At 36.2% G+C, this 27,968-nt stretch overlaps 2 protein-coding genes across 2 annotated transcripts in view; both read right to left on the reverse strand.

Annotated features, from left to right (window-relative positions):
- The window catches only part of LOC141444479 (large ribosomal subunit protein mL54-like), a 3,420-nt gene extending 1,621 nt beyond the window's left edge, over positions 1–1,799 (reverse strand). Inside the window, exon 1 of the mRNA XM_074110030.1 lies at positions 1,706–1,799. Coding sequence (XP_073966131.1) covers positions 1,706–1,799 — 94 coding nt within the window. The remainder of the gene's footprint in view (positions 1–1,705) is intronic.
- Positions 1,800–6,331: 4,532 nt separating this feature from the next.
- LOC141444480 (uncharacterized) overlaps positions 6,332–27,968 on the reverse strand; it is a 52,811-nt gene continuing 31,174 nt past the window's right edge. Inside the window, exons 16-34 of the mRNA XM_074110032.1 lie at positions 27,413–27,463; positions 26,890–26,934; positions 25,448–25,468; positions 25,100–25,147; positions 23,489–23,598; positions 21,731–21,752; positions 21,554–21,577; positions 20,218–20,265; positions 19,285–19,326; positions 17,000–17,044; positions 16,397–16,417; positions 15,956–16,003; positions 15,273–15,449; positions 14,177–14,230; positions 12,807–12,857; positions 12,062–12,106; positions 10,001–10,021; positions 8,828–8,875; positions 6,332–8,069 (exon numbers count right to left, since the gene is read on the reverse strand). Of these exons, the coding sequence (XP_073966133.1) occupies positions 7,948–8,069; positions 8,828–8,875; positions 10,001–10,021; positions 12,062–12,106; positions 12,807–12,857; positions 14,177–14,230; positions 15,273–15,449; positions 15,956–16,003; positions 16,397–16,417; positions 17,000–17,044; positions 19,285–19,326; positions 20,218–20,265; positions 21,554–21,577; positions 21,731–21,752; positions 23,489–23,598; positions 25,100–25,147; positions 25,448–25,468; positions 26,890–26,934; positions 27,413–27,463 (1,043 nt within the window). The 3' untranslated portion in view covers positions 6,332–7,947. The remainder of the gene's footprint in view (positions 8,070–8,827; positions 8,876–10,000; positions 10,022–12,061; positions 12,107–12,806; positions 12,858–14,176; positions 14,231–15,272; positions 15,450–15,955; positions 16,004–16,396; positions 16,418–16,999; positions 17,045–19,284; positions 19,327–20,217; positions 20,266–21,553; positions 21,578–21,730; positions 21,753–23,488; positions 23,599–25,099; positions 25,148–25,447; positions 25,469–26,889; positions 26,935–27,412; positions 27,464–27,968) is intronic.

Below are 27,968 nucleotides of genomic sequence, written 5' to 3' on the forward strand. Positions count from 1 at the left end.
AAAACTAAGGACGAGATCATAAAACACAAACTGCATAAAACATCCAAAATTTCTTGACGTCAGGAAAACGTACGAAATGTTGTGAGTAAAAAAAAATCGTATTTTGTAACTACATCGAAACTTTCTATTGGATCCAACAACAAAGATAATCTGACTTTTTATCACCTTTACCATAAGGTTTGTATATTTTAAACACAATATTAGTTATATCGAAAATACAAACTGAAATATAGATGCACAGAAAAACCAGAAAAATAAGACCAGCGTTGAGAATCGAAACCAGGTCCTCGGCATTCCGTGCCGTGTGCTATACCCGCTACACACCATCGCTGGACAACGATACACGCGGAAATGCCGAGGACTGGGTTCGATTCCCAGCGCTGGTCTTATTTTTCTGGTTTTTCTGTGCATCTATATTTTAGTTTGTATTTTGATATAGGTGTTACGGGATGACCGTACGAGTAAAATAACAAAAAATTGTGGAATTGAAATAAAAAATACAAAAAGATTCCAAAAAAGCAATCTTACAATATTAGTTATTTTGTGATGAAGTAGCGTCAGAAAATCCTACTAAAATTATAAATGTGAAAGTTTGTGAGTGAATGCGTGAGTGAGTGAGTATATTTGTTGCTCCTACGCAAAAACGGCTTGACGGATTTGGATGAAATTTGGCAAAAAGCTAGTTTATAACCTGGATTAAAACATAGGATATTTTAATCCCGATATCCCACGGGTAGGGATAAAATCTTGAAACCGCTGGGCTTAAAGTCATTAAATTTGGTATGTAGGGTGCGGAACGTCTGGAATAAAACTAGACTACTTTTTATCTCGATATTCCCACGGATAGGGATAAAATCTCGAATTAATAACCGCTAGGCTTTAGAGTCATGAAATTTGCATGGTTGTTATGATATAACGTCAATGAAGACCATGATGTAATTTTTTATTTTTATTTTATTTCCCAGTATTTCATTCAACTGCTGTATTAATGATTTACGCGTGCGAACCCCGGATAACGAATATATATATCTATATATATATATATATATATATATATATACGCCTTGGGCATATTGATCCTTGGACGTTTGACCCTTGAACATATGGCTCCTTGGCATTTGACACTTGGACATAGTGCCCTGGAAGGATATATTATCCTTACTTTAAGGAATGTTTAACAGTTATAATTTCATTAATTCTTACATTTGTAAATATGGCACTAAAAAAATGGAGCTGAGGGAGATTTTTTTCGATTTTGCAAAAATGACGATATCTCAAAAACTTAGCCATTTTTATAAAGCCTAACTAAAACCTCATATTCTGAGAGGTAATTAGCTGCCTATCAGCTATCCTTGCAGTCGGGTAAAAAGACCCCTCATAGAATTCAGCTCCTTGTGCATGTTAGGACATTGACTCGTTTGACATATAAATGGTTCCTTTGGACATTTTGAACCTTGGACATTTTGAAACCTTGGACATTTGACACCTATGGCATATTGACGCCGTGGACATATTGACGCCTTGGGAATATTGACTCCTTGGACGTTTTGACCCTTGGACATATATATTGACTCGTTGGACATATTGACACCTTGGACATTTTGACAATTGGATATATTGACTCTTTGGACATTTTGACTCCTTGGACATTTTGACTCCTTGGACATATTTACTCCTTGGACATTTTGATAGTTGGACCTATTACTCATTGGACATTTTGACACTTGGATATATTGACTCTTTGGAAATTTTGACTCCTTGGACATATTGACTCCTTGCACGTTTTGACCCTTGGACATATTGACGCCTTGGGCATATTGACTCCTTGGGCGTTTGACCCTTGGACATTTTGACACTTGACATAGTGCCCTGGAAGGACTGATATGAGTGTACGGCCTGTGAGCGCAGAATGCTTGCGAAGTCGCACATCAACTTGTACCAAACGAAATGAAATAAAATCATATTAAATGATTTTGAACATGAAACTACCGTGAGACTCACTCATATTAAATATAAATACACTTGCTGCGTAATCGGTGTGTGTGAACGTACCTTTACAGAGCGATGTTGTTAGTGTTGTGTACCCTACATTTGACAGTTGTAATGATGATGAAAACGCGGGTAGTTGTGTGTCGGTGTCAGTTTCGTAGGGTAGTCGCGCGAGCAGAGCGGCGGCGCGCAGTGCGCGTGTTGCAGCAGCCGCTGAGTCGCGTTGCTCCGAAGACGAAGGGCTACGGATTAGCCCGTAACATGTCGAGCTAAACCCGATTTAAGACGTGAGTTATCCGGGTCATTATATTTCATATTAAATGATATTGTAACGGATAACTCACGTCTTAAACCGAGTTTAGCTTGACATGTTTCGGGCTATTTCGAAGCCCTTCTTCTCAGGAGCACGCGACTCGGCGGCTGCCGCAACACGCACCCTACGCGCCACCGCTCTGCTCGCGCGACTGCCCGACGAAAGCTAACACCGGCGCACAACTACCGCATTTTTATTACCCTGAGTTGGAAAACAGTATTGAATACTCGTGCTGCGTCATCGGTTGGTGTGAACGTGCCTTTACGGAGCGATGTTGTTAGTGTTGTGTGCTACCCTACATTAGACAGTGACACACTCCAGTCTCGCGCAACTTAGAACAAAAAACTTTTGTATCGAGTTTCAATGAAATCAACAAAAAAACTGTCTTATTATTGGTCCACATTTAAGTCAAATATATATTAGTGCATTGAAGAAAAGATCCACTATAATATACGACTTAAATGTGGACTCGATCTTAACCTAATTTTGATTACAAAAATTTTTGATCCGAGCGATAAATCGATATCGCAAGCGTTTAGCATGCTGCACTTTATTAGTCTGTTATGTTGGTATTATTGTTCTTTGACGTTTGACGGATCTTTGACATTTGGCTTATATTTTGGTAATGGTTTGCCATGCAAACTCAATGCAAACTCGATTCCATTCGCTAGTATGGGAGTCCCGCCCACAGATCACTAATATGTAGCTAGCTACAGATAAGACAGTCAATTATTGTTGTTTCCTATTATTGACGTTGTAGCGCTGTTAAATTTTACAGTCTGTGGTACTTGTTTGACAGTCGTAGGGCTTTCCACAGGTCGATATAATCATTATCGATAGTCTCCAGTCAATGCTAGTGATGCGCTCTACGATAAATGGGAGTTACTGATCTCTTGTACTAATTTAATTTTTATTCATACTCGTATAAGTTATGAAATAAAACGACCAAGTGTTTTTAATCATTTATTCATTAAAGGGTCTCTTTCCATTAAATTTATATTTGAATAAAATTTTGAACATGGAGCTATTATTGCAAAGGTTAGAAAAACTTACACTTAGATGAGAGTGGTACACCATGAATCATTTCCTTTTCCGTGAACAGGCAAGGATACGAATATCGAATCCGCGCACCTATTCGATCGAACTGAGTATGGTCAAAATGTCTTTCACATACGCGTTTCAACAACAGTTGACTCTTGGTTAAATAAGGCCAGCAAATAAGGGCTAGTCGGTACTAGCAACGATATCCAAAGATTATGTAAATAGTCGTTTTTGGGCATGCAAAATAGTTTGTGAGTGGCACTTCTTGAATTACAATCAACAACACAACACTTGACTTTTGCCATATTGGAAGTCAGTGAAATATCACTCGCCCTAAACACTACCGCAAGTAGAGTATTGTATTGTTAAACAAAGGAGGATGGCTACTTATGGAACTACAACTCGACCAAAACTGGAGGAGAACGCAAGGGAATACCCGCACTCAACTCAATGTTTAAAACACAATGACGGGTAAGGACATGACAGCAAAGAAATGGCAGCGGTCCACAGATTGTAATAATATCATACAAATGGCAGCGCTACAACGTCGATGAATGAAACTAAACTGTCAGGCCCTGTGTCTCTCGATGAAATATAGATGTCGCTAATGCTGCTGCTTAAATAGCATAGTAGAAATAAGCAACCTGAGATATGTATGCATAGGAAAAGTTCGTGTCTAGACTCCTGTCCAGCAGTGGTGTAGGGGTCATACCACGCAGCACGGATTGCTGAGGACCTGGGTTCGATTCCCAGTGCTGGTCTCATTTTCTGTTTTTTCTGTTCATCCATGTCTCAGTTTGTAATTTCGAAATAAAATCATCGGTTTTTCTTGCAGGTCTACTAGGTTTAAGATTAGTAAAACAAACACTTGGGTAGTTGATAAGTTTTTAATAACACAGATACATATGAGTCATTATTACTTGCAATTAATGAATTATTACTTTACTATTTCTGATGCCTTGATGAGGGTGACCTGTCGTTTTGCCGAGTTTCATTACGCAGATTTTCGTTTCGCAGACAACTGTTGGCAGATTTTTCTTTTGGGCGAGCTACGTTTGGTATAATTTCGTTACGCCTATTATTTGTTTCGCCGAGTAGCCGGTAGGAAGAATAGCGATAAGCAGATTTACGTTTAGTAGATTGTTTGCTTCGTAATTGTTTCAGTTAACCGAACAACTGTTCGTCGAGACACGATAAGCAGAGTTATCACATGGCATTCATATTGTTAAGTAGATTTAATGTTCAGTCGATTTTTGTTTCGTAATCTGCGTAGATAAAATCGGCCAAACGACGGGTAGGATTTTACTGAGTTGACTATATAAATATACTAGCTTTTATCAAAATGAAGTTAGGTGCGACGACGAGCGTTAGCGAGGAGGAGTGTTAGGTAGAATTGCGGCCAACAACGCACGAGCCGAGCGAGCGAAGCGAGCGTGCCGCGGTAGCGGCCGGCGAAGTGCCAGAACCGAACTGCTAGCATCGCGACTTGGTTTGTTTAAACTCCAATGTAAAATAAATACAAATGATGGTCAAAAATACGTTTATTACTTGCATTATACGTTTGAAACTTGTGAGGGTACATTAAAAAATCATAAAGAATGCGCGGTCAGCACGGCGTGTAAAAATGCCAATAAGGCCATAGTGTAATCCACACATATTCACGGTATTGAATACCAGTCCCCATGCGAAACGAAAAGATGCGAAAAGTTGATATACGCACTGAATAATAGTTCAACCGTTACAAAAGCGAAAGGTTGTTCGACCAAATGTGCAAAATGTGTAGTGATTAATAGGCTAAACGAATTTCTGTAAATAGTTGTACGGCTTACTGACTCATATGCCAAGTAAATAGTCTGCTAAAGGTTGAGTTACGAAACGTTAGTCTGCGAAACAATACATCTGCGTACAAATTCATCGGCGTATCGTTACTCGGCGAAACGTTGTCTGCCAATCAATAATCTGCCTAAAAATAGTCGGCGAATCATTAGGTAACCCTTGATGAGCTGCTTGAACAGGACATGAAAAGGTAAACTTTGGGCTCGGTTGGTTTTGCTCGGCAGCGTCCTTAGTGTAAGTTTTCGGTTACAAAATACGTCTCGAACGCGATCGCGTTAAAATCTCGATCGCGTTAAAATCTCGATTTGTATGGAAACACGGACAGCGCCTCTAGCGGAACGTTTGCGATGTTCGTGTATCCATACAGATTGAGTTTTTACGCGAACGCGATCGAGACGTATTTTGTAACCGAAAACTTACACTAAGCGGGCACTGTTACAGGAAGTCTGCAGGGCTACTACGAAACTCGAAGTTCGTGTCGTGCGGTCCCTCTGTCACTTATACTATTTAATACGAGAGCGAGAGGGACGGTACGATACGAACTTCGATTTTAGAACTTCGGAGTAGGCCCTCTGACCTTTGGGCTTTAAATCCACGGTTAGATTCTACTCTACTCTACTTTTTAAAAATATGATCACTAGTTATTAGTTTAATTTTTTCATACAAATTAAATGTAATTTTCAATTTTTAATTTTCCTGGCAGTGATTTTGGGCAACTTTTTTATTTATAATTTTAGTGTGTATGTAGTTTTAGTTACGTTGGTTAAAAAATATAAAATTTAATGTTACTTCAAGACTTTCAAATATTTTCAATGTAGGTATGCGATACAATACTAAATTGACGGCATATTGATAAATGTTTATCTTAGAGATTATGATTGGTTTTTGGTCTTTTTGTATTGGTCTTTTTGGACGACCAGATGGCCTAGTGGTTAGAGAACCTGACTACGAAGCTTGAGGTCCCGGGTTCGATTCCGTGTCGGGGCAGATATTTGTATGAAAAATACGAATGTTTGTTTTCGGGTCTTGGGTGTTTAATATGTATTTCAGTATGTATCTATCTATATAATTATATTTATCCGTTGCTTAGTACCCATAACACAAGCTTTGCTAAGCTTACTTGGGACTAGGTCAATTGGTGTGAATTGTCCCGTGATATTTATTTATTTATTTATTGTATTCTTTTAGTTATTTCAACTCCAAATTTTTTACTTTTACGGTCATCCCGTGAAATCCATATCGAAAATACAAACTAAAACGGATACACAGAAAAACCAGAAAAAGAGAAAAAGTGCACAAGCTTAGGTATGTGGAGCATAGGAGAAATTTGTGTCTTGACTCCTGTCCAGTGGTCAAGTAGCGGTATAGCACGCAGCACGGAATGCTGAGGACCTGGGTTCGATTCCCAGCGCTGGTCTCTTTTTCTGGTTTTTCTGTGCATCAATGTTTCAGTTTGTATTTTCGATATCTTACTGTCAAATAAATGTCAAAATTTTTTTCAAGGCCCCCGTACCAAGAGAGCAATAACACCGCCATATCCGATACACTGACTTAATAATTTGAGGATCAATAAATGATCCAAATTTATGTTTCTTGAAAATGTTACAAAACAAAAGTACTTAGCTTAGTTTTGTGAGTAGATGAACCTTGAATTTAAAGACCCAAGAGACACCCTGTATAGTGGGCAAGTAATATTACTTAGTCTATTTGCCGAGTGTTGCTTCAGTATTGCAAAGCAAACTGTATGACGGGCGTCGCTGGTCACCGTGCGTACCGAGTTTCGTGGTAGCAGGATTTCAGTTCTTGTCAAACGTCCGCCCGAGGGAGCGAGCGGACGCGGCGGCCATTTATATGTCCATTTGGTTCTGGAATGGGCTTCCTGTGTAGTTTTGGGTGTTCGCGCGTTGTTTTATGTTTTGTACGGCAATTGTTTAAAAAATATTGTACTTATTTGTATTTTTTTATAAACAGCCGGCAAATAGCCTATGTACACTTAAACAGCTACTACCATTGTCGTTCGGAACTCGAAACAAAATATTTTTTCTTTTGCTTTCTCATTTGAATCTTCAGGAAAACGAAAACTGACGAGATCCGAGCGACAAAAACATTTAGTTGCACTGTAAATAGTATGTTTGTATGTAAGTAAGTAGCAGTGGGCGGATGACGGATGCAATTTACGTCAAAATCATGTCAAACGATATACGTAATATGGATATGACTTCAATTGGTTTAAAAAAGGGAACATAATTGAAAAATTGTTTATTGTTGTAGAAAATAATCGTATTTTTTCTATAATACATATTTTCAGTGCATTCCTTTTATATTTCACTATGTAAATCTACAGATGTAAGAGGTGCGTACCTATTCATAAAGTTATTAGCAACATTACCACCATCACTCAAATTTCTATATATTTTATACAAAAATATTAATAAAAGTCTTATCCATCTTATGCTTTCGTCGCCATATTGCATCCATCGTACGCCCTTTAGTAAGTAGTAATAGATTTAAACTGCAGTCTATCTAGCTGGACCAGCTCTCTTCGCTAACATAAGATTTCTGTTGAGAAGCTTGGCTACTAGAAGAGCTGGCTGGCTGAGCTTTGGCTATGATTTTGAGTGCCAGATGAAGCTGGCACTGCTGTTGCCAGCGGTCTTCTCGCTGTACGATCCTTATGCGTTGTTAGATGTAATTTCTTCGTTTCTAGTGCTAGCACTAGCAGATGCTTGGTTGGTGTAAGCATCAGCAGAACTGTGAACTGGATGAATTCAGTTGGCTGCCACCAGCGTCAGGGATCCAATAGAGTCTTTGATCTTGGAAGCCGTATTGCATGACGATGGCTGTACCTCGTTGATTATATCGTAGACCGCTGGTGTGATATCGGTCAAGTCTAAACAAGAAATATATATTGTGTAAGAAAATGATTGTTTAAGCTTCCTCTTTTGAATTCGATTTGGTTCTTTTCTCATTTTATTTTCGAGGAAGTATGTTCAAAAAATTACATTAAATTTTCGATAACATTTGGCGTAGTTAAGTAAATGACAATACAATAATCTGGTAGTGACATCCTTGTGGTCCGGCCAGGGTCGTCTAAGCAGGACGGAACTCCTCAATGCAAGTACAGTCGACAAAAAGTATAGTCAGCAAAAAAGCTTGAATTTAAAATGATATTTTTAACAAAAACTTATTAAGTACAGGCTTTTATTTAGTTTGCCGCGTTTGTTGGGTCGAATCTTGCAAGTTAATTTTGATTCACTTTCAGTGGTCGAATTGACGTGAAATTTGGCATACAATTTAGAAGTGAAAGTCTGATGGTCCGTGTATGATCGTCTCCGCAGGACGGAACTCCTCAACGGTTAATAGCATCGACTTTAAATTTGGTACGGAAATGTAGTATGGAAGACAACGCAAGTACAGTCAACAAAAAGTACAGTCAGCAAAAATATTGCATTAAAATGTTTTTTTAAACGACTTAGGGGCTGTTTCCCCACCCATTGATTAATTTTAACTGACGGATACAAATGTGATGCCGTCTCCGTCTATTCGAACAAAACAAACAGAGACGGCATCACATTTATTAATCAATGGATGGTGAAACAGAGTCTTAAATAGTCTGAATTTGTGTTTAAATAGTTTATTCAAACTTACCTGGGAATTGATAGGCTGTGTTGTATTTCACTAAGGCGGGGATGTATTCTGAATTAAAAAAAATAGGAAATAAAAAAAATTACAATCTTGTTACAGAAATTGATTTCAAAGGAAATATTTTTCTTATTATTATTTTCTGTATACATGCTGTAAAACAAATTCTGTAGGTACAATAATTTAACACACGTTAAGTCTATGATCATTAGTGATTACGATACAAGTGGAAAAATACTTTAATACGAAAAAAAAGTTTCTTATGGAAGTTAAGTCCCAAGAAGACTTTAAATAAATCAATATATAATATCATGGGACACTTGACACCAATCGTCCCAAACTAAGCAAAGCTTGTACTATGGATACTAGGCAACGGATAAACATATCTACGTATATAGATAAATACATTTTAAACATCCGAAATCCGAGGACAAACATTCGTATTGTTCATACAAATATCTGCCCCGGCCGGGAATCGAACCCGGGACCTCTCTCTCTTTATCTCCATACAATTGTTTTATATTTTCAAATTTAAATATTTTTCCACTTGTATTAACACGACGTATTTACTTGTAAGAGCATGGTTTCAGTAGAGCTACTACGAAACTTGAAACTCGAAGTTCGTATCGTACCTACAGGAAGTTTTTAACACGACGTATTTACTTCGTAGTAGTGCTGTTTCGGTGGCTATACTATGAAACTTGAAACTCGAAGTTCGTATCGTACCGTCCCCCGCTCTATCGTATAAACAGTATATATATAGTATATATTATATATATATATATATAACGGCTCCAACGATTTCGATGAAATTTGGTATGTGGGGGTTTTCGGGGAAGACAAAGCGATCTAGCTTGGTCTTATCTCTGGGTTAACGCTTACTAACGAGTTTCAGCCCGAGCAAATCTCGGTCGCCCAGGTACTATTATTTAATACGAGAGCGAGAGGGACGGTACGACACAAACTTCGATTTTCGAGTTTCGTAGTAGCCCTGCTGCTCCTATGGCCTCTCGGATCCCATTCGGTACCTAAAGATGTCGTGCCCATCGGTCCGGGTGCATGCGGCTTCATATTTATTGTTTCTGTATGTTATCCCATTAGAACCCATCTTTATAGTTGATTTGAAATTGTATACAGTCAAAATTAATGTATAAGTAAGTAATTATTGTATATAATTACCATCCAGTGCGCCGCGTGCAACTGCAATGAAAAATAAATAAATTTAAAAACAATTTTTTCACGTCTCAAACTTAAACTCACATTTAAAGGAAAATAGGCTGCGATTCAAGCAGACCTGTGCGAGGAGAGTGTTTTTCATGAACCAATAGAAACGCTTCATTTTTAGGGTTCCGTAGCCAAAATGGCAAAAACGGAACCCTTATAGTTCGCCATGTCTGTCTGTCCGTCCGTTCGCGGCTTTGCTCAGGTACTATCAATGCTAGAAAGCTGTAATTTTGCACGAATATATTATATGTAAACTATGCCGACAAAATATAAAGTACAATAAAAAAAAAACAAAAAAAAATGTTTTTTTAGAATACCTCCGATAGACGTAAAGTGGGGGCGATTTTAAAAACTTTGAAAAAATTCAGGATGGTAGTAAGTCTAAGTATTACATATCAAACTTGCAAGGAAAACTATAACGGTTTAGTTTTCTTGAGAATTATTAGTAGTTTAAGAGTAAATAGCAGCCTAAGGTATAAAATATACCTAAACTTGGAATATTCCTTACAAAATACGAAATCCTTAGAAAAATATTACTTCATTTTTTCGCCATGGCTACGGAACCCTATTTCGGGCGTGTCCGACATGCTCTTGGCCGGTTTTATACCTGCCTCGCTTCGCTCAGCTGTTTCCACCAGAGACGTGCTGCTGTTGCTGTGCGAGGCGAGGTAAATGAAGCGTTTCTATTGGTTAATGAATAACACTTTCCTCGCAACATGTCCTCGCACATCTCTGGAGGAAACGATGCCTTATGCTGGATGTAGGCTGCATAAAATGTCATTTAATGCACTAGAGCATGAAATAAAATCAGGCACGAACACTTGAACTTTAAAAAAAAAGATTTTTTCTCTTCTCATGCTGTTAAAATTTTACTAGACTAGTCTGCATATCGGGACTAAAGATCCTTTTTATTCTCTAGGGATTAAAGTATTTTTTTTTTAATTTACGTTGGTAACCCCTACACAACCAACACAGTGTTTGTGAATGGAGGATTTTTTGGCGTGGAAATAACCTCAAAATGAAAACTGTGCAAAAATATTTAAAAAACACGATTTCATTTCGTGAAACACAATTAAAGATTACGAAAAATAATATTAATCTATTCAATCATATTAAGGATTAATTCATTTTATTATGCATAGTCCAGTTAGTTTTAAAATAGTTTTCAATTTTGAAACTGTTGGCTAAATATGCAAGCTTTTAAAGCGTCACTTCATAAACAATAAAAGAAAAGAAAAAACCTGTCCATTAGTGGAGCGTATGTTTTTAAAAAGTACTTAATTGTAATTTTGACCAAAACATAGTTTTTTTTTCCTCGCATTCAAAGTAAAAAGTAGAATGTTTATCGCGAGACTAAACAACCATAATGCCACTCGAACTATAGCTATCCTCGCTCTGCTCGGGTGGCTAAACATCTCGTGTCATTATGGCTTGTTTTAGTCCCTTGTTGAACAATCTAATATTATTGTATTGTGTTTTAGGCTGCTATATTATTAAAACTGGGCAACAGTATTAATTCGAAAGAATGTAAAAGCGAATAGCAGAGAAACTCGACATAAAATCCACTTTCACACACAGGTCACACTTGTAACCTAGCTTAGACATAACTAAATTTTATTACTAGATCTAAGATTATTTCATGGTTATATTACCTTACTCTCTTAATATGAATTTTATGAATAAATAAATAAATAGATAAATACTTTATCCTCGACTTCACTTCCACCGATGCCTGCGGCTCGTGTGGAAAAAAAGTTCTTGAGCAAAATTGCGCATTTTATGCACTAGTTGCACAATGTAACAAAGTTGTATAGTCGTTCTCATCATTTCCACCCTCACTTTTGTATAATGTGCTTGTTTGATCTCGAGTCTTGGACGTTTAATATGTATTTAAGTATGCATTTAAATACCTATAGCAGTATACGCGTGTGTCTTGTATTTATTACTAATTTTGTATGACGTTAAAAATTTCACTCTGTATAGAGATCATAGATTTCCAAAAGTGTAGGTACTCACGTCCTTTCTGCTGACTTTCAACTACGATGCATGTCATGACGACGACTGTAAAAAAATAGTACATTATTGCGGAGGTCGGAAAGTAGCCCATTGTCGGACGAGGTCAACAAATGTAGGAAAAAAACACGTCGAATGAAAAAAATAATACTATAAGAGTAAACTACTTGCGCTCAATGCGTGACCACGGCCATACAATATGAGCGAAACGTTGAAGACATTTTAACAATAAAAAACCAGCCGGCGAGTGTGGGACTTTAACACCGAAGGTTCCGTATTTTGTTGATATCTATGGTCATATCTATCTATGTTTTAATGTTTTAATGTTTAATTGGGCACAAACGGTACATGGTTCTTAAAAATAAACAAATTACAATTTACATAAACCAATAAAGCTGCCACCACTTACTGATTCATTTAAGTAAAAGTAAAATGATCGGAAACAAAACTGAAAGAGTTTGTTGGCTAAACACAAATACGGTTAGCAGTTAATTGAACAAAAAAATTAACTATTTAAAGATGAAACTGCAAAATTGTTAAATGAATGCTATTAATCCAAAAGGGACAGAATGCCACTCTTGAACTTAACTAAGGATAAATAATATATAAAAATAATTTAAATATCTATTGATATAAAAAATACTCCAGCACCGTGTTATTCTTATAATGGTTACTTATTCAGATTTCTGTGCTGCACTGCAAAACTAGATATTACACACTACGACATATAATAAAAAAAAATACTTACCGCTGAATGTGAATTCTTTCAAGTCTTGGCTAGTCCATTTAGTGTAGTCCTCTGTGAATAGAATAAGCAATTATAATTTAAACTCCTTCAATTATACTAATAAAGTGCGATCGCTGAACACGAAGAATTACGCGCAATGACCTCTACTTGTCTCTGACACTCGCGAGAGAATATTTTGACGTCGCATTCGTACAAATATATCTGTGCGAGCGTGACGGCAAATATTTACGCGCGCGCAACAGTGACACATAGCGAAAGGTCATTGTACGAAATTATTCCTGCTCCGCGACCAGACTTTAGTCGCTCACATGATTAATTATACGCTTAAATAATATGTAGGAATAAGATCAAACAGCGAAGATTTCTGTTGATTAACTGGTACCGAACCGACCCGGACGCAGTTGGATCGGAAAGGAATCCTTCGGTAGCTAAGTTATTTCTTTAGTTATAAGTATGTATGTGTATAAGTTACTAACCCTGAATTGAATTAGCGTTCAAATGTGCGGAATTACATTTGAAATTTACCACGAGCTTTACGGTGAAGGAAAACATCGTGAGGAAACCTGCACAAACCTGCGAAGCAATTCAATGGTGTGTGTGAAGTTCCCAACCCGCACTGGGCCCGCGTGGGAACTACTGCCTAAGCCCTCTAGTTCTGAGGGGAGGCCTGTGCCCATCAGTGGGACGTATATAGGCTGGGATGATGATGAGCGTTCAAATTAATAATCGGTGGTAAACTTTTTTGCCATTCATGCACGAGTGCTTGTTATACCCTCAATTGAAAGATATTTTGACTTTGATCGTTCGGCAGGACCGGATTCGATAAAGGATTCGGAGTCGATTCCAATGTCATATTGATTAGGCCAATCATGGACATGTTAAGCAAAGTAGTATCCAGTAACGGACAGCAAGGATTCAATGCCTTATAGCTCACCATTCATGAACTTTACCAGCTATGATCATCAGTTATCTGCGCATAAGTGTTATTACTTCCTTCCGCTGGCATTCGTGTCGTCATAGTGTGTTGTATGTTTTTATATGTTTTAGTTTTTAAATGGGTCCCACTGAAAAACAGCGTTGCGGCTTGCCGTAACAGTATGCTGAGTGGGGTCCACTTTATACTATTCGATGTTTTTTTTTTTTGTTCTCTCCATCTAATGTATTTTTATGTGTATCGAATATGTTTCTCTCTCTCTCTCTCTCTCTCTAGTTTTAGAAAAAGTAGCGTCCGTTTCTTAATATTGGGTTAGGTTAGGTTAAAAATATTCCATTATTGGTTCCTGTCTATGACTGGTGCCCTGACCCTGAGTGAGTAACAGCAATTTTCGGAGTCGAGATTACCGACGTCTAGTGTCTAGAATCATACTTACTTTCAATCAAGCTGGCAACGTCGGTAACGCGTTCATAGATGAGCTTCTCGGTTACTGCAAAGAGGCCATTACATTAACTATTATATTATGTGTACTGTAATCAACGCCATCTAGTGACTGGCACCAGTACACATAAATGGTACTAATTCCTGCTTCAAAGCAGTTTTTTTTTAACTGGGAATGCCATTATGAACGCATCTGTACAAAGAAAACTTTATAGCAAGATCGTATCGTTTTAGTTCAATGCCTACCCAGTTTGCTTTACAAAATTTTCATGCATTAATATAATGATTTGGTACTTAAACTGCATCGACAAAAACTATTAGAATCTTCACTTCATGTTTTGTTAACTTTTTTCATTCCATTCCATTTTTCCATTCCATTTCATTTCATTTTTTGGAATGAAAAAAGTTAACAAAAGATGAAGTGAAAACTGACAATTAAAAATATATCACACTTGCTCGTAAACAGTGTCGAAACATGCAGGCTACCTTGGTTGCAACCCCCCAAATAAAAATGTGCTTGTCATGAAACCCGTGGTCGGTAAATGAGTCATTGCCCGTACTGATGGTGCTGCGCGCGCTGCTGAAGGACCACATGCACACGCGGCTCAGGCACATGCTGAGGGAGGGGGAGGGCGGCGCTGCCAAGAGCGCAGCCTAAGGTATCGCCAATATTTGGAACAATTATATTTTTTCTTTTAGAAATATTAAATTTTACTCTCAAATGTGATGAAAAACATTGTATGTCGCACGGGCGGTACTAGAATTACGAACATCGACTCATTAAAGCCCTCAGTCTTCGACTTCGGGCTTCTAATAGACTCTCGTTCGTAATTCCTTATTTACCGCCCTTAAGACACAATGTACTATTTTCGGTCTATTTGTATTTTTGATGTCTGTCTTGCTCTGGTTTAAGTTAGCCCGCCCATTATCATTTAGTGTCAGCTACAACCGCCCCTTTTAAATTAGAACTAAAGAAAAATTATGTGGAATATTTATGTTCTTTATTTCTAGAATTTTCGGCGGTAAAACAAACGTGTTCGTCGAATTTACTTTTAAGTTATAGTAACTTACTTATTAGTAAAATCACCTACCAGACAGTGATTCGACTCCTTTTCCTTTGGTGTATTCATTAATGAACTTCGGAGCTTGTTGCGTAGCATTTTTGACCTTGTAGAATTCGAGGATTTCGCTAGCACTGCTGCAGCTAGCGATGTCGTTGTAACCGTACTTGCTAAGATAATCCTGATAGCAGAGGAAGTGTTTCTTGGCTGGAAGATATAAAATTCGAATGATGAACATTGGTACTACAAACGCGTATGAATGACACGTTTTATAAATTTTATAATGTACAAATTGTCTATGCATATAGTCATTAATAGTGTGTTGGAGTAATTTGACCCACATATAGCAATATATAGATAGTTCAACTCAGTTGTGCGCGTGGCCCTATGTGTAGGTAAAGCGATAAGAACACGTCTTGCTCGGACGACGACTGCCGCATCACGTGAAAGTTGTATATTTACAAGCGCACGCACACATAGGGCCGCGCGCCCAACTGAGTTGAACTATCTGTACAAGTTTCAGAACCATCTCAAAATTGCAGAATAGGAATTTTCTGGAAATGGAGAATTTAAAGTAAGTATCCGGATGCTTACAAGAGAATTTAAAGCTAGTTAACCTTTAGTAAATTTCCTGTCGGTTGATTATATAAATGTAGTTGGTATGAATAATTATTATGTATCAGATATAAATAAAGTTGTTGAAATAAACTAACCATCGGGGCCGAGAGTGCAGACGAAGATCTTTCCGATGGCGATCGAGACTGAAAAAAAAACACTGTCTTCAAACATTGCTGAAAAGGGAAAAAGAGGAAGATCTACAGGGTGAATTTGAAGATATAATGTAATTGAGCTAACCAACTCAATTACAGCGTAGCGTTCCGTAGCAGTAATTAGTGAAATTAGAGTTCATTTGATTTTAGTGTGAGATGTGGGTAATATTTTAGTAATGTATATTAAATAGCAAAAATGTGAATGTCTGAGTAGTTAAGGGTTGATCTCGATTAAGTTAGCAGAATCATCCTTTCTCATCTTTGCAGAACACTCATAAATTGTGGGCTTATTTCTAAATACTGAAATTATGAACCGGAAAAAGTTCTAGTACAGATTAACTTAAATTTAACAAACTTTTCATGGACAGATGATAAGATACTCACGGTTACTGAAAAGGTCGCCAACTGAAAAAAAAAACGAAACTTAATACGGTATTTAACTATTTTTTATATGTATTATAAATCAAAGCTTTACAATGCCTGTTATCGAATAGAGAAACAATTTTTAAGCTACCTTTACAAATAACAAAGTTATAAAGGTTTGAAATCCAAGATTAGACAGAGAAAGACATACTGGCATGTGACGTCACACGCTAGTAGCGCCATACTTGCTGCATAGAGAAAAGCGTTTGAGAAAGAGACAGGTATATAGATTTTTCAAAAAATCACTCTAAATCCAATTTTCAACTGATTTATGTTTTCTCTTCGCTAAACACTTTCTGTACCTATACCTATATTTTCATAATAGTAAAAGACATGGCAAATTCAGGAGTAGTCAAATACCGTATTCTATGTCAATTGAAAAAGTACTTTTACCCATCTTGTAATTTTTTATAATACCTAATGGAAAATTAAAGTTTGGTATGTTAAGTACTACTTACTTCGATACTTCGTTAATTGGAAGCTATATTCACCTACATGCTTAAGCTATTTGTAATAGTAAGACGTATGTTAGAAAGACAATTTTACTCTTATTACTATACTTACGTCCTGGGATAAGAATATTGATGACTCCGCCAACACCACGACCAGCTAGAAAGAAAAATAAAACTAATATAATCAAGGAAGAAAAAAGTCAATCAGATGTAATTGCAAGTCTGAAATACAATTCTTAGCAATCAAAACTATCTAATACTAAATAATTCGTCGTTCCCAGCTATATACCACTGCTACTAGGGCTTGGCTATATCCCACAGTGCGGATTAACTTCACACGCACCATTATTGCTTCGCACATCCTCACGATAATAAATTTCAAATGTAATTCCAACATGAATTTCGAAAACTCAGAGTGCGAGCCGGGGTTTCTTTGAGAGGCGATTCAAACCACTAACATGGCATTTTAATCAACTAGTTAGTGTTGAATAGTTGTTTGCCACTCTTTGATGAGTCCATGTAAATATGCCAAAACTCCATGGACCAGGGTCACAAAGACGTATGGAATAAAATTGTGCGCTAAACCAAGACCCTGGTAATTCAGTTATTTCTTAATTGCTTCGACTTCCGCTGCTACGTCAGCTTTTTTTGTGGTTCTCTGAAGGAGCATTTATTAAGTTCTGGCCCTTCCTCCGGGAAATACCTACCGTTCGGTATTTTGTTTTGCCAATGTTTCAAAGACGACACGTCAAGGTGACAAGAGACAGACGGGTCATTTAATTGAACTCTAGTTGAACTCAGCACAAAAAAGTTGCAGAACTTTCTCAATAATGCAGGGAAGTTTCCGGAAACTTGCGAATATTTAACATGAATCAGGATGTTAAAAATGCCTGTACTATAATTTAACCCATATTAAGGCTACTGATGACTCTTTTTTCGAATTTTAATGTTTTTCCACCTGTATCGTAATTAGTAATCAGTATAGCCTTAATATGGGTTAAATTATAGTACAGGAAATTTTAATGTCCCGTATTCAGTAAGTTTCCTGTGGAATTTTTCCATAAATGTGTTGAGAATAATATATTATTATGTACAGTCAAGGGCAAAGATATCGACACGGCCAAAGTTGCAAAAATATGTATACACGGCCTTAATTTTAAGTGCATAAAGCCGTGTATACATATTTTTGTAACTTTGGCCGTGTCGATATCTTTGCCTTTGACTGTACCTACCTATTAGATATTTCATTTTACTAATAAGGCTGCGGACATATTTAATATAGCATGTATGTATTAAGTGAGATTGTGACTTTTTGACAACTTCTTTACAGTTTAACGCTAACTAAAATCTATTTTACAAGCTTTTATGTAGTTTCACCGGATTACTAATGTATGTGCAAAAAACTTTTCCCAAAGTATCACATCCCAAAATATTTTACTCAAATTATCATTTGGCAAAATATCATTTGCTAAAACAACCTATCGCAATTTTACAGTTAATAAAATTTGTTTGGCAAATTATTGTTTCAAAAATAATTACTTAGTCATGTTTCATATTACCAAGTATTTCATATTATTCAAATGTATCGTTTGGCATAATGCTCTCTTCTCAAAATATTACATGGCATAATAACCTACTTTTCTGGTAGCATTTCGTTTTAGTGGGGGATGCAGTTCTAACTTAACCTAACCTTCTTTTCTGATAGCAGTTCGTTTCTGTGGGGGACGCAGTTCCAACCTAACCTAACCTACTTTTCTGGTAGCAGTCGGTTTCTGTAGTTGGTTCGTGTGCAAAGTGTAATTTTGAGCAAACATTTTTTTGGAACATAATATTAGCCAAAAGAAAACGTTTGCAATAAACGTTGGTCATGTCATAATAAAACTTGACAATGTAAAATTATGCCAAATGATAATTTGACCAAATGAATAAAATGCGAAATGTGAATAAAAGATTCGTTTAGGAAATGAAACTACTGCGATAAGTTTTTTGGGAAGTGAAATTCGGCGATAAATATTTTGCCGAAACGGCAGTACACCAGTTTCACCTGTCCCGTTAAATTCTACCAACTTCCAGTAGTTGGATCGACTTGAAATTTGGCATACTTATGTAAATTGCATGAAAATACTATAATCTGGTAGTGACATCTTGGTAGTCCGGCCAAGATCGTCTCCGCAGGACGGAACTCTTCAACGGTTAATGGCATCGACTTGAAATTTGGTATACAAATTTTAAAGTCAACAAAAAGTACAGTCAACAAAAAAAGCTTGTATTAAAAATTAAATTTTTACCAAAATCTTAGTTGAATTATGAGACTCAGCTCACGATTTACCCTGAAAGTCAATAGTACACGGAAAACTCACAGGTTATAGATTAAATAAATGATTAAAAAGAACATACTGACGAACAAGGCGAATGCGTCATAGAGGCCACCAATAAGTTCTGAAAATAAGTAACAAATCATTGCATTATTTTATAAAGTACAAATCAATATCGAACTAAAGTGAATAACGATATTAGAAAAAAAATATCCGGGTCTGAACGATTATCTTCTATAATCTTCTCTAATACAAGGTGGGCCCTGCAACAGGAGCAAAAAATTAAACCACAGCTTCCACTCTTTATCTTGAGCTAATTTTGCAATTTTACAACTTTTGAAAATAACTTGTATTATGATTTTTATTATAGTTTAATTAGACAAGCAATGTATTGCGAAATCAGTCATTTTGTTACGTGACAGGCGATGTGATTTAGGCTATTGGATGCCGTACATTGAAAATACCATTTAATTTGTTTGGAATAAACATAATGACAAAATTACTTATTTTTGAAAGTTGCAGTTCCATTTGAGTAGCAGAACCTGTGATTTAATTTTTTTGCTCCTGTTACAGGGCCTATATATAAAATTCTCGTGTCACAGTGTTTTGTAACAAAACTCCTCCGAAACGACTTGACCAATTTTTATGAATTTTAACTTAATTAGTTTTAAATAATTATTGATTATACCTATGTAATTATTGTATGGGCCAAGTTGCCCGAAATAAATGAATGTATTATTATTAAAGCAAATGCCAACGAACTGAGATAAAATTATGTCATGAGACAGAAAAGGAGCGAAATAGTAATAATGAACGTATCAGACAAAGATGAAAGTATATCTCATCTCGTTGGCTTTGCTTTAGTGATGTTTCTCCTTTATGCCTAATAGGTATACATAGGTAAAACCTACGGGTAAAACAGATGATTGTTCAAAATAGTAATATAAATAAATAATAATAAAATCTTTATTCATTTAAAGTAAACATATTACAATATATGTGTAGAAATACTTACTTATATAGCCAACATCCGCAAGAAGCTTCTTAACATTACCGAGGGAGTCTGAAATTAAAAAGATTATAATTTTTCAGAAGAATATTTTTATATTCATTTACATGAAGAATTAATACGAAAATTATATTATAATATGCAATGAGTGCAATACTAAACAAAACAAATAGAATGCAGTGCACTTGTTTAGCTCATATTTTGCCATTTTTCAAGATTTATAAAACAAGATGGCAACATATTAAGTTACATAAAATTGAGAACTTCAAAACTAACAATGGACTCAATACGAAATATAATATTTTAAAGGATTGTTAGAAAAAAAAATGTAATCTTGCCTAACAAGTATAATAAAAGTTACGAATGCTACCATTTTACATAATACGGTATTTGACTTTTTTATTTAAGTACTTTATAAATTAAAACTTGACAATGCATGTCAAAGTCAAAGTCAAAATATCTTAATACAATTTAGGCTATAACAAATGTCATTATGAAGGATCGCCAATATACGGATCGGAATTATTTCCATGTAATCAAATCAAACAGAAAAACAAATTTTAAGATATCTTTAAATATAACAGTTATAAAGGTTTGAATTTCAAGATTAGACAGAGAATGACCTACTGGCATGTGAGTAGCGCCTTACTTGCTGCATAGTGAAAAGCGTTTTAGAAAGAGACAGATATACTTATCGATTAAAAAAAAACCGCTGTAAATCCAATTCTCAACGGAATAATTTTTTCTCTTCGCTAAACATTGTCTGTGTAGCAATATTTTATAATAGGCAAAGCAAGAATATAAATCAATGGCAAAGAATCATTTAGATCGTAAATTCGCACTCTTATAGGCAAACTTTGATCTACACGAGTATTATTACGGGATATAAAAACCTAGAATAGTCATCGACTCAAATCGAATAGCAATGTTAAGTTTTACGTTATCAAATAGTATATCAAAACGTATAGTTTCTCATATAAAAGTATTATTAAGTAGTATGTAGAATTGCAGCACTGTAAATTTTATTAAGTAGGGGCCAGTTCCTTTAATTAATAGTTTCACTGAAAATTATACTATTTATTAGGTACGTTTAATTTTAAACTTTTTGTATTTGGATACACTGCCATGTTTTTGTGTTATTATAAATAATATCACTGGTTATTTATATGAGGTAGGTAGGTATCTTTTTATTTCATAGTAACTACATTATAGTATGCTTGTATATAAGCATATTATTTTTTAATTTCTATGCATAGTTCTTATTAGAAATTGGCTTCTTTTAACGTACTTTTGTGAAAATTGTAGTTTTGAAATAAGAGTAAAAGAAAATAGTTATTTTTACCTGGAAGACCGTTTGCAAAGATTTCTGTAAAAATAATAAGAATGTTAAAAACATTTATTTAACATTTATTAATATAAAGCTTTAACATCAAAGCAATATTGTGATCATTGACGAATAACTTTGATTACTTGGTAGCCACTTAAGTAACCTAATTAACATAAACTATATTTTACTTACGCAAAGATGGGAAGAGTTCATCCTAAAAAATAAAAACAAAATTAGGTTGCCATACAACATTCAATACATTTACATTACATACACATAACATTAGGTCGGCCATTCTCATTTCATTGTGCACCTGTCTCATGAAACGTACCGTTTTTCCCGCACTCCTGACACGGTTTTTAGACTGAGTGCACACGGTAATTAAATGGCAGGCAGCCATCCTTTTTCTAGAGGTGCACTCAGTTTCAGTGCCGTGTCGATTTTGCATGACAAAGAAACGGTAAAATGAGAAAAACCGAGGTGCACTACAGCATTTTTTGACATGTCTTAAATTTAATGTGATTTTCTACCTATCATGGAAATAAATTACATTACATCGTTTGCTTGGTCATTTGCAAAAAATATGCACCCTTCATGAGTCCCAAACTTTTGTATGGAAAAATATTTCTCAGGTTCGTTACATTTAAAAACATTCATACTAAAATGTAACAAAACTGAAATGTATTAAATATAATGACCCGGATAACTCACGTCTTAAATCGAGTTTAGCTCGACATGTTTCGGGCTAATCCGTAGCCCTTCGTCTTCGGAGCAACGCGACTCAGCGGCTGCTGCAACACGCGCACCAGCCGCTGAGTGAGTGAGTGAGTGTGTTTGAGTGCGCGTGTTGCAGCAGCCGCTGAGTCGCGTTGCTCCGAAGACGAAGGGCTACGGATTAGCCCGAAACATGTCGAGCTAAACTCGATTTAAGACGTGGTTTATCCGGGTCATTATATTTAATATGGGTGAGTTTCACGGTAGTTTCATGTTCAAAACTGAAATGGATATTTGGTACATTTTGATGTCCCAAAATGTTGTATAGAAAAATATTTCTCAGGTGCGTTACGTTCATAGAAATGACATGGAACAATAACGAACTGAGATGGAAAATTTGTGACATATTTTCTCTTGTATGAGGTTCCAGTGTAGAAATGATTCTGAGTAAGCCTAAAAAAAACAATTTTCTGAAAAGACATATTCTCTTATATGGAAGGTTCCAATGTAGAAATGATTCTGAATAAGATAAGCCCGAAAAAAATTAAAGGTACATCCAACAGCCACCGCTTTGTCAAGATTTGGCGCACTAAGAACCTCGACCTCTTGTAAACCGTTTAGCTCAGTGGTAAGAGAACCTGACTACGAAACTTGAGGTCTCAGGTTCGATCACCGGTCGGGGCAAATATTTGTATGAAAAATACTTTTTTTTTCTGGAGTCTTGAGTGTTTAAGTATGTATCTATCTATTAATGTACTGTTTATTCATTGCCTAGTACGGTCAAGGACTTTAAGTCATGATCGAGCCACCATGGAACCATTTCGCAGTAGGTGAACGTCATAGTGACATCGCATTAAGTAACAAGGAGAATTGAAATGACTTTTCCTTTTAAAAGTTTCCATGGTGACTCAGGAATTGAAGTCCTTGACCGTACATACCTGTAACAAACTTAATAAACTAACCCAGCGGATAAGACATCCAGATTATATCCCTATCCCGTGGGAATATCGGGATAAAAAGTAGCCTATGTGTTATTCCAGATGTACAGTAGCTACATACCAAATTTTACTACCGCGTTTTAATGTGAATACACACACACACATAGTCACAAAATTGTACAATTACTCATTTTTTTATTCGACTTGATAACGAGCAAGGTGTCTCCTGATGGTATGAGATTACCACGCCCATAGACACCAGCAAACTAGTAGGTAGTAAGTATATTAAAAAGCTTACCGTAGTTTCGGTGTACGTGGGCACGTACGTCGTCCTGTAGGCTCCATTCCAAGTCGATAGTTGTACTTTTCCGATTATATCGTAGATCTGCTGCTTGGAACCGGAAAAATCTAAAAATAAAAGAAAATTACTGTTTAACATTTGCTTTCTGTACAGACCTCTTCAGGCACACTGGGCACGTGCCCATGGGCCCTGCGATGCATTGGGGCCCCCTACTACCTACTCCATAACCGCGCTCGGTTTGCGCTAAGTGTTGCCCCCTGCGCAGAGCTTTGTCCTATTATGTTCCATGTGTCCCATGATATTTTGGGCATTACCATCTACCATTGCACCCTGCAGGGCTACTACGAAACTCGAAAACTCGAAGTACGTGTCGTGCGGTCCCTCTGACACTTATACTATTTAAAAGAGAGCGAGAGGGACGGTACGATACGAACTTCGAGTTTCGAGTTTGTAGTAGCCCTGCTGAGTTTATCTCTCCGATTTCAACAAAAATTTGGTAGGTAGGGTAGGTAGACTCAGACCATGATTCCGAGCTGGGAGAAACAGGATCTCCAGATGTGTCCCCAAAATATTGTATGGACTCGCTGCTTTAATTTGATAGTGACACAACTCAAAATTCTAGGGCAGTACATTTTAAATATGTCACTATTCGAATAAAGTTAAATTTTAACGCTCCCTTTATTTTGAATTGTGTTACTAATGTCCGTTTTGATACGAATTTTTCTTACTAATTCGTAACAAGCTTCCAACTAGGAATCATGGACTGAGTCTACCTACCAAATTTTGTAGAAATCGGAGAGATAAACTCAAGGTACAATAGTAGATAGAAATGCCCTTTTTAGGGCTCCGTAGCCAAAATGGCAAAAATGGAACCCATATAGTTTCGCCATGTCTGTCTGTCTGTCCGTCCGTCCGCGTCTTTGCTCAGGGACTATTTATGCTAGAAAGCTGTAATTTTTCATGGATATAATATGAAAACTATGCCGACAAAAATGGTACATAAATATTCAAAAAAACAATTTTTTTTAGGGTAGGTACCTCCCATAGACGTAGTGGGGGTGATTTTTTTTCGTATCCACCCTATAGTGTGGGGTATTGTTGGATAGGTCCTTTAAAAACCATTAGGGGGTTGCTAAGACGATTTTATGATTCAGTGGTTTGTTTGCGAAATATTTGAAGTTTAAAGTGCAATTTTCATTAAAATCGAGCGTCCCCCCCTCTATATCTAAACCGGTGGGTGGAAAATTTAAAAAAAAAAACGGAATTTGAATTTGAATTTTACAATATTATAATGGCAACACTAGTGTTGACGTTTTATGTTAAGTAATAAGGTTTTGGTGTAGTTTGGTTGCAAGTGTGTGCGTGCCACTGTGTTAGCACACGGATTGGTGTAGTTTGACCGCCTCACTTTGTTGTTCGCAGCGACCTGTCTTTAGTTTTTATTTGATCTGAGACCTTTAACTGAGAAATGAGTAAAAAAAAAACACACAGTGTGAAGGAAAGGAGCGGATACGATGGGCACTGGGAGAGGTGACTCTATTATTTATTATTGTCTATTATTATCTATTCGGTGGTGCGCCACTAGGCCCTGTTTCCATTCAAACTTACCTGGGAATTGCTTGTTTTTGTTGTATTTCGACAAGGCGACGAGGTATTCTGAGAAAAAAGTAAATTAATAATACTTATATACTTGTTATATTATCATTGACATTGTCAATTTTTTTATTATTTTTACATACGTAAACACACACGTGGATATGCTGAATATTTACTTAAAAAAACATTGTGTAGGAGCGTCGTATTTATTGTTGTTTACAGGAACCGATATTTTACTATATGTTCCTGTTACACAGTAGGTACAAAGTCATGACATGAAATAACTATATTTTTATTATTTTAATCATATCATTGCACCATCATTACAGGATACTTATCATTATATAGGTAAGTATTTACCATCCAAAGCATAGCGCCCAACTGAAAAGAAAAAATTAAAATTAAAATAACTAATTTTACGTACAATAACGTGACTATTATGATAGGATAAATTATTGTTAACTTGTAATTTAATTTCGCGGGATGAACTGCCTATTTTACTCGGGTATGTATGGATGCGTCAAATTATTATTAAATTCGGCTCAGTAGCTTTAGACAGCTATGCACAAGTTTCAGAACCTTATCAGAAATGTAGCAATGTAGGAAGTTTCCGGAAACTTTCAGGAAAATTAAATGAGTAGGTATATTTTTTAACATGTTAAGAATATTATTATGAAGACAAGTAGATTTTAATAAGGCAAGCTGTTGAAACAACTAAAAAACCATGTATCTAGTCAGTTCTTGATCTGATTTTATTGTTGACTAAAGTCAAGTTTCTGTTGGGAAAAATTTATCAACTTAAGAAGGTGGTGAGTAAACAAGTCTTATTTATTGTATACTACGCGCTGGCAGACTCCTTGATCAATTACGGGTTAAACGTTCACGGCCGCACCTTCAGTACCTACATAAAGAATGTAGAAAATTTACAAACCAGAATAGTAAAAATATTTAGGGTAGTAAAAAATATGTGTGATGATTAAATTGAGTTATTTCCAGTTCCAGTCGAGATGAAAATTAAGTATCTGATTTCTTTAGAAAACTATTATTTAAATGAATATAAATGTCCCGTAACTAATAAAATACAACACGAGGAGGGTACGAGAGGGTAAATTAATAGAGCCTCCAGCAGCCAATGATTACGGGTAAAGGTTAAATAAATATTTAGTGCCGAGTCTGTTTAACGAAATAGGGTGGTTAAGAGACAAACCTTAAATGTAGTAAACCGGTCCTAAAAAAGGGACGGAAAATAAACCTTTTAGAAAAAATATGTAAAAAATGTAAGTAGGTATTTTGTGCATGTTAGTTTTTAGGTGTGAACTGTTTTGTATGGTGGATGCTTCAATAAATGTATTGAACGTTTTATCGTCAACAAACTGGTAACAGTTTGGCGATACCAAAATTTAGTGTATTAGCATGTGCCGTTTGATTAAATAAAAAAAAAGAAAGAATTTTTCGAAACTTTCGTAGTTGAGTTATTTCACGGAAATTTTGATTCAAGATAAATTCTGCTCTTTGACTCCCTTTGAACAGCGACCAATATTATGAAAATATTTCTCAAGCACACTTCAAAAATCTTGAAAAATCTTTATAGATGTTTTGTCAGTGTATATGTAGGTAAGTCAGCACCAGTACCCATACTAAGTATACTAGTTCAATGGTGTATGCAAAGATTCCAATTAACTAAAGACTACAAGTACATAACTGTGGCCCAACCCTTATCTTTTTGGCACAATGCGCGTGTCCAGCCGTGGGATGTAGGTATAAAAGATAAATCTACAAAAAAAAACAATAAATTTACTCACGTGCTCGCTGCTGGCTTTCAAATATAACACATGACACAGCGACGACTGTAAGAAAAAAAATAAGCAAAAATAAAAAAATATGTTACGAGTATCAGAGTAGCCATTGTAGTGGCTAAAATTTTACGTAATTTTAGCAATAAAAATAAATATCTTGAGGAAGTTCCACGAGTGTAAGCGTATTAGCACACAATAGGTACAAAAGAAACGCAACTGAATTTCGGCGTGATTGCTTATACAACCGAATTTCGGTTGAGCGCTAACCGAATTTCCGCAGCTGATCACACCAATCGTGACATGTTGGCAAATGAATTGCTAGTAATTGAAAAGACTGCGTACGTAATCACGCCAAATTTTCGTTTCGTAAATTCCACGCTTATCGTGTGTTATTTGAGCCAAACATAACCGAAATTCAGCCACATATCTTCGGCACTGTGGGTTTAGTTAGACACGAGATTGCTATTTCGTAAGATTTCTGTGCTACAAGTAGATTTTACACACTCCAATACATTAACAAATTACTTACTGTTGATTGCGTATGCTTTAAGGTCTTCGGAACTCCATTCATTGCAATCATCTGTAAATAAAAAAGACGATTAATTATAATTTCAACTTCACAAAACACATTTGCTCGCTAATCCTGCCGTGAAGCAGCAGTGCTTGCACTGTTGTGTTTCGGCGTAGAGAGTAAGACAGCCGGAGAAATTACTGGCACTTGAGGTATCCCATCTTCGGCCTCTAGGTTGGCAACGCATCTGCAATACCCCTGGTGTTGTAGTTGTTTATGGGCGGTGGTGATCTCTTACCATCAGGAGACCCACTTGGTCGTTTGCCATCCAGTTGAATAAAAAAAAAAAAACACATGCTAGTCACTCACGCTATTAATTATACACTTGCATGTGCCAAAGAACAAACAGCAAAGCCTACCTGTGTAACAACCTGTGTAATTGTTGTTATAAATAAATGTTTTTTTTTCATTCTTCTTTCTTTTCAAAGCGGCGATGGAGTACCAGCCACACCTCTTAAGTTCGTTGTTCGAAGATTTGTCAGTAATTTATTGAATCAGGCGTTACTTTGCGGAG

Source organism: Choristoneura fumiferana, chromosome 30 (genome assembly GCF_025370935.1).
Source record: "Choristoneura fumiferana chromosome 30, NRCan_CFum_1, whole genome shotgun sequence".
Taxonomy (NCBI): Eukaryota; Metazoa; Arthropoda; class Insecta; order Lepidoptera; family Tortricidae; genus Choristoneura; species Choristoneura fumiferana.